Source organism: Panulirus ornatus, chromosome 3 (genome assembly GCF_036320965.1).
Source record: "Panulirus ornatus isolate Po-2019 chromosome 3, ASM3632096v1, whole genome shotgun sequence".
Lineage (NCBI taxonomy): Eukaryota > Metazoa > Arthropoda > Malacostraca > Decapoda > Palinuridae > Panulirus > Panulirus ornatus.
In genome coordinates, this window is record NC_092226.1 from 48438945 (window position 1) to 48447378 (window position 8434).

Sequence of the window (8434 nt, forward strand, 5' to 3'; positions counted from 1 at the left end):
TAGCCACTGACTGATATATTTCATAGATCACCTTCAAACAGTGTAAAATATCCCTAACATCTTCCTTCCAACGCTGGACCACAAAACCAGGTGCGTCCCATTCCTGCGAACGACAGCCTGTTCGTCGTTCTCACACAACCTCGGCCCCCTCAACCTATTACCTCCCGGAGAGCACGCGAACGCATGAATACAACACTTGAAAAATCACCCACACACCATCTACGTCACTCAACAGAACGGACATGAAAATTTACGCAGAATCCACCTTTCCCACAGATCACTTACATTTCTCGTTCACAGGGACACGTAAGTCGTTGCACAAAAGAACTGCACTAGAACAGGCGTTGTCAGCATAAAGACTTTCACATAAAACACATGGGACCAATGGCAACCCAAACACTTAGATGCTGCTTCAACCAATCTAAGTTACTCAACAGAATTTCAAAATTCTTTTGACTTCCTAAAATAGCACTCATACTGAGACCCTCTAAACTCACCCTCACTCCACCTTTTCCTCTCCTGTTTCCAAATGATTGCTCTCATTACCACCCAATTCCTCACAAAACTAATCTAAAACAATATCAACTAATATCCCACTCTTAGTCACACAAGACTAATCATTCGACCGCCACACCGCACAGAAGTCACACACAACGCATCCTGGATGTTTACCCACCCACACAGTGCTAGTGGCAACAGACCAACAAGGAATTCAACACTGTCTCCCTACATATCATCACAGAATAGAGACTTAAAACTACTCTGCTCACTTACGAAAAAATGGCCAAACAAAGTGGTTGGCTGCCAAGCTAAATTTTTTCACGAAGGTTACGCCTCTAATAATCTTAAACTTTACAATGGAGTTCCCGGGGATGTAGTTCTTTCTCCAAATCTCTCTAGTGTCTTTCCTACACAACTTCTATTCTCCTTAAAAACCCCATCGTGATAACCCTCTCATATGCAGACGACCTCACAGCTCAGTCACAGCACCCTGACATTATACGAGCAACAACAAAACTGTAATTCGAACATTGGTTCTCTCAAAACAGCATATTTGTCTCCCAGCAACTATCATCCTTTTAAACCCTGATAAACTTGAGCTCAAACTACACCCTCCCTCAACCCTGGGTGATCAACCACACACTCAACAAGGCATCACATACGACACACATGACATTCGCTATCAGCGCCACGAACATTTCCATGAGGCACTGACCGGCACCAACTTCACACTAAGAAAAAAAAAAAGATAGCCTCTTTATCCTGTGTAAGCAAGTTGCCCTCTCTAAATTGCCATATGAATTTTTTTATCGATAAGTGCAGAGTTACACATCTTAGTCGAAACAAGAAGGGACGCCACAATATAGCTTTTTTAGTGTTACAAAAGGTGAATAAAGGAAAACATCGTTAGGTATGATAATTTTTGATAACCCAAAGTCAAACAGGAGGAGAACAGAAGCAGTGAAACAGGTGGTAAAAGAGAAATAGACTCATAAGTCTTTCGAATTCAATTCTGAGGGAATAATCCTTGCTCTATATTTCACTGGTGCGTCTTGCTTTAAATATCGTGGTCAGTTTTGCTTACCATATTCGAGGATAGAGAGACAGAACGGCGGGAGTACAGCAGCGAACAACCAATATGATTCCCGACCATGAAACACATCCTATGAGTATCGACTGCACGATTCAAAATTCTTTTGATTCGAAAAGATAAGGTTGAGAATCGGTATATAAAGTGCTTTCATAATCTCTATTGAAGCAGCTATTTCAAGCTAGAATGATCTTATTTCACTCCAGTGAAGTACTTTTTCACATATGGAATGATTTACTACTTAGAGTGGTTGAAAGTAGTACCAAAGATATGTTTAAGAAGAGACTTGTTAAGAATTTCGCTTCATATCAAAGACTTATACCTTTTGCGTCTTCTTATTTAAATGTTTTTCTCCACTAACTCTGCTAGTCCTAGGATTTCTGATCTCTTGCACTGACACCAAATACACCCAAGAAAAACCTCCATTGGTCTGTTACTTTTTGAATTCTTTTGTATTCACTTGTTTTCCACCCTGAACTACATCTCACGTTCAGGGTTAACTACCCTCTTAAAAGAAAGCATAATAAAACTGCAATCCACACAAAACAAAACTCTCAGACCGATCAAGTTGCTTAGGAACTTCGATGATTCATCATACGCACAATAAAACAGAAATGGGTATAATACATTCCAACTTTAACATTTTCAGCAACCAAGTCTTTGCAAAAGCTTACAGACGCCTACAATCCAGACCACTTCATAACCAACTACCAACTTCAAGCCAGAAATAAATAGCTTACCCCTGCCTGCTTTACACTTGAGCAACCCATATTCGCAGAGCCTCCCTTCCCCAAGAATCACAACAGTGACAATACGTTCTCGCACTGGAATGACCTGAAAATCAATATAGAAGCAGCTACGCTTCCCAACGCAATCTTAGGCATCTCCTCTCCACCGAACATATTTTACACCCAACTGAAGCTACAGGCCTCAGACATGACCTATCACTTCATCATTACAATTACTGTTTCAACATATCACAAGACCCCACATGTCCCTTGATGCAGCATACACACAGAAAACAACTAAACACTTGACTCTCAAGAGTCCCTCACATACAAACATACACACACACTCACACACACACACACATTGTAAAGACTAAAAAGAATATAGTTGCACTTGACCTGTGGACCCGCCCGGCAGACATGGCTAGCTTCCTGAGCATATTAAAGGGGGCCCTGGGGATAGGTAGTAAATCGACATATATATATATATATATATATATATATATATATATATATATATATATATATATATATATATATATATATATATATAAATATATATATATATATATATATATATATATATATATATATATATATATATATATATATATATATATATATATATATATATATATATATATATATATATATATATATTTTTTTTTTTTTATTATACTTTGTCGCTGTCTCCCGCGTTTGCGAGGTAGCGCAAGGACACAGACGAAAGAAATGACCCAACCCACCCCCATACATATGTATATACATACGTCCACACACGCAAATATACATACCTACACAGCTTTCCATGGTTTACCCCAGACGCTTCACATGCCTTGATTCAATCCACTGACAGCACGTCAACCCCGGTATACCACATCGCTCCAATTCACTCTATTCCTTGCCCTCCTTTCACCCTCCTGCATGTTCAGGCCTCGATCACACAAAATCTTTTTCACTCCATCTTTCCACCTCCAATTTGGTCTCCCTCTTCTCCTCGTTCCCTCCACCTCCGACACATATATCCTCTTGGTCAATCTTTCCTCACTCATTCTCTCCATGAGACCAAACCATTTCAAAACACCCTCTTCTGCTCTCTCAACCACGCTCTTTTTATTTCCACACATCTCTCTTACCCTTACGTTACTTACTCGATCAAACCACCTCACACCACACATTGTCCTCAAACATCTCATTTCCAGCACATCCATCCTCCTGCGCACAACTCTATCCATAGTCCACGCCTCGCAACCATACAACATTGTTGGAACCACTATTCCTTCAAACATACCCATTTTTGCTTTCCGAGATAATGTTCTCGACTTCCACACATTCTTCAAGGCTCCCAGAATTTTCGCCCCCTCCCCCACCCTATGATCCACTTCCGCTTCCATGTTTCCATCCGCTGCCAGATCCACTCCCAGATATCTAAAACACTTCACTTCCTCCAGTTTTTCTCCATTCAAACTCACCTCCCAATTGACTTGACCCTCAACCCTACTGTACCTAATAACCTTGCTCTTATTCACATCTACTCTTAACTTTCTTCTTTCACACACTTTACCAAACTCAGTCACCAGCTTCTGCAGTTTCTCACATGAATCAGCCACCAGCGCTGTATCATCAGCGAACAACAACTGACTCACTTCCCAAGCTCTCTCATCCCCAACAGACTTCATACTTGCCCCTCTTTCCAAAACTCTTGCATTCACCTCCCTAACAACCCCATCCATAAACAAATTGAACAACCATGGAGACATCACACACCCCGCAAACGCGGGAGACAGCGACAAAGCAAAAAAAAAAAAAAAAATCTATAAGTTGGAAAGGATCACAATTTTGCGTGTGATCAAGATATTCCTATGAGTACACGGGGAAAATGAAACACGAAAAGTTCCCAAGTGCACTTCCGTGTAATAATCACATCATCAGGGGAGACACAAGGGAGAAATATAACAGTCAGTTGATATACGTCGAAGAGACGAAGCTAGGACGCCATTTGGTAAACATATATATATATATATATATATATATATATATATATATATATATATATATATATATATATATATATATATATATATATATATATATATATATATATATATATATATATATGTGTGTGTGTGTGAGTGTGTGTGTGAGTGTGTGTGTATTTCTTTATAAAGAAGTTTAAAATCTCTCGACATTAGAATGAAATTTTCGAAGTGTATATTTTTCTCTTTAAACTTCTACGAACAGTTTTTGAGGCAAGGTTTTCTTATACGTTTGAACCAATTATGTTTCCAAAGTCTGTGTACCTGTGTGAAGCAGGGCCTCTATGCCTGTACAAAGTCGAGTCTGTGTGTCTGTGTGAAACTAAGTCTGTGTGCTTGTTGAAAATCGAGTCTGTCTGCTTGTGTAAAGTTAAGTCTGTGTGCTTGTGTCAAGCCGAGTCTGTGTGTGTCTGCGTGAAGCTCAGTCTGTATTCGTCGTTGTAGCTTTTTCATCGCTTTAATCTTTGTTTTCACAGTAAGGTAATGCCTTCTCTTGGAAACGTCCCGAGTGTTCGTGGCTGGCGAACATGCAGCCTCGAATGGTTTGTTTCCGCTCCGTTAAACCTGTAATCTACTTATTTACGCACGGGAGACTGACCTAGAGGGCAAATGTTCACACAAAAACTCTACGCATTGTACATGGCCATGTTTGAGTTATATCATGACTCCCTGATAGACATGTGCCATGTTTTACAAGACGAGTACTTTTGTAATTAGTTAAATGATAAAGGTAACACAAAATTAACCTGTAGGTCCCTTCTCTTATGATTCAAATAGATTTTTTGTAATATATATGGCGCCCTGTAGGTAGAGATCAGGGACTTCACACACTCTCCGAGTTCTCCCTCTCTCTGACTGGAGACTTCACACACTCCCCCTGGCTTCCCTACTCCTGACTGGAGTCCTCATACACTCCCCTAAGCCTTCATACTCCTGACTGGAAACCTTACACTCTTCCTCAGGTCCACTACTAATGACCGGAGACTTCATACACTCCCCAAGACCTCCTTTTTTCTAACTAGACACGTCATTCACTCCTCCATGTATCTCTGCCTCTGACTGGAGATCTCATACACTCTCCTCATGCTATCCTATCAGTGACGGGGGACCTCAAACACTCCCCCAGGCCTCCTTTCTCTGACAGGGAACTTCATACATTCCACCAGGCCTCCCTACTCTAACTCTTTATCCCTGACTGGAGAACCCATACACTCCACCCGGCCTCTCTACCCCTGTGACTTATCTTCCTATGCAGTTTGTTGGTCATGCATCTCTCACCGGGATCCTTGGTGGTGGCGGCAGCTGTTGCCCACACGAAAGAGGTCATGACGATCTCCGCCACGTACCGTCGGCTCATAATGCCAGGTCAGGCTTGGATCACGTCGCGTCACAGGTCACTGGCACTACAGGTCGCCTCCATGGTATGCACACTTTACACTGCCTGGCTGTCTTTGCTTCCGTCTGTGCTCATCGTTGTCTCCGAAGTTCTTTCTCGACTATATCAGGATTAATCATTATCGACGACTTTTTCTGTTCCCTGGTTTATCATACGTATGTGCGTTCTGGATGAATTATTTTTGATTATGAAAGAAAGACATTAGATATATAATTCTAGAATGTTCATGGTACTAATCACGTCCGTCAGTCCACTCAATACGCACTTCCTTCACTGTACCACAGAGTTAATGTCTTTCTTCATGATTATTATGTCCATAAATTCGTCGAGATCTTTCAATAGTTATTTAACATGATTCACACACACAATGAACACAAAAGTGTCCTTAAAAGTTGCATTCTATGGAACAATAAAAGTTTCTTTCAACCCAAAGTTTTTCATCAATATCGTGGCTTCCCACAAACATTGATAGCCTGATTAACACTGTTTATATGTGACTCGAAATGTGTCGAGCTGGTGTGAACTGCTGCTTCTCACGTTATCCAGAACCCTGGTCAGCAGCGGCAGCAGCAGCAGCAGCAGGTGATTCGGCACAGTCACGCGGCGGAGCGAGCGAGACACAGGGAGAGTTGTGTGAGCGTCAACCTTCCATCCCGTCTACAGGTGCACTGGCGCTCTCCCCTCTCACCGCTGCCCCTCTCTCTCCCGGAGGCTGGTGGCTGGGGCAACGCCAGACGCCTCTCTGCCTCCACGGGAGGGGACGCGGGGGACGAGTCCCTCGTGCCCACCGGGGACGAAAACATCCTCTTCTTTTTAGGCCTATATGGAGGGTGCAAGGAGGGGTTGTACTCAGCAGGAGGGGAAGCGCCCTCTCGTACATGGAGGGAGAGTAGCGAGGCCACCGTACGTCAGTCCAGTTTCATTCAAATGATAGAATGAAGGAGTGAGGACATGTTCAACACCTTAAGGTTGATACATAATAGAATGAAAGAATACTTAGGACACGTTTTTATTTCTTAACAACTTAGAATAAAGATTAGAAATGATATGATCTAAACTCTGACTTAGAAGAGTACGAGAGCGGTAGTATGATGTATAACATGATGTAAGAGAAGGGAGGTGACATTTATAGATATAACACACCATACAAACTGGATATAGGGACTCTTGAAAGTCATGGCACCATACTGAGCACGATAGACTTGAGAGTAAGGTAGTTAAAGAGTACATACTTGAACCCCTGCGCTGGGAAGGGACGACCTTCCGTCTTACATAACCTGTTAGGGTCAGCCCTCATCCTATCCTACGTAGCAGACATGGCTAAGAGTAGCAACAAAAAATCCCAGCCTTCATCACAGCAAAAACATTAATGTTTTTGTACCCTCAACATTCTTATACAGCACAAATATCCTTGGTGATCCAACATTTTCAGCATTTACGACGTTGTGAAGCTTCGGAGAATTTCCATGGATATTTTCGATGTCGAAGTATTCGTAACTCACGAGGCTGCGATCCTCCCGCGTGTCAGAGAGGCCCCCGTGTTTTACGCCAGCACTTCACCCCCGCCCGGTTCAGCTCCAGTTCACTTCCTTTGATAACGTCATCTTAAACACCACTTCCACTCACAAGGAATTGTTTGAAATCACGTTCAAGTTCCAGGGCCAACGGAAGTCCAGGATTCCGCGAGCCCTCTGAATGGAATGGTGATTGGTTTACCTTGCGGATGATGGCTGGCGATAAGCTCGTACAAATCGCAGTGTCCATCTCCATCATTGCCCCTCCCTCTTCCTACACGGGAGAAGTGAAGATTATATCCACATCATCCATTGAGTGTGATATAGTAAGATGCTCATTAAGTCTACAAATGTATTTGAAACAGCAACTCCTAAAAATTTCGCGTGTGAGCACTCCGTCATAACCATGGGTACAATACACACACATACGCATATCTATATACATATATATATATATATATATATATATATATATATATATATATATATATATATATATATATATATATATATATATATATATATATATATATATATATATTTACAGAGCATGTACAGAGCATCAGATTGGGGAAGAGCAGTGCGGTTTCAGAAGTGGTAGAGGATGTGTGGATCAGGTGTTTGCTTTGAAGAATGTATGTGAGAAATACTTAGAAAAGCAAATGGATTTGTATGTAGCATTTATGGATCTGGAGAAGGCATATGATAGAGTTGATAGAGATGCTCTGAGGAAGGTATTAAGAATATATGGTGTGGGAGGCAAGTTGTTAGAAGCAGTGAAAAGTTTTTATCGAGGATGTAAGGCATGTGTACGTGTAGGAAGAGAGGAAAGTGATTGGTTCTCAGTGAATGTAGGTTTGCGGCAGGGGTGTGTGATGTCTCCATGGTTGTTTAATTTGTTTATGGATGGGGTTGTTAGGGAGGTGAATGCAAGAGTCCTGGAAAGAGGGGCAAGTATGAAGTCTGTTGGGGATGAGAGAGCCTGGGAAGTGAGTCAGTTGTTGTTCGCTGATGATACAGCGCTGGTGGCTGATTCATGTGAGAAACTGCAGAAGCTGGTGACTGAGTTTGGTAAAGTGTGTGGAAGAAGAAAGTTAAGAGTAAATGTGAATAAGAGCAAGGTTATTAGGTACAGTAGGGTTGAGGGTCAAGTCAATTGGGAGGTAAGT

At 41.7% G+C, this 8434-nt stretch overlaps 1 protein-coding gene across 1 annotated transcript in view; it reads right to left on the reverse strand.

Annotated features, from left to right (window-relative positions):
* The window catches only part of LOC139759504 (nephrin-like), a 574502-nt gene extending 568055 nt beyond the window's left edge, over positions 1 to 6447 (reverse strand). The window contains exon 1 of the mRNA XM_071681702.1: positions 5634 to 6447. Coding sequence (XP_071537803.1) covers positions 5634 to 5712 — 79 coding nt within the window. The 5' untranslated portion in view covers positions 5713 to 6447. The remainder of the gene's footprint in view (positions 1 to 5633) is intronic.
* Positions 6448 to 8434: the final 1987 nt, after the last annotated feature.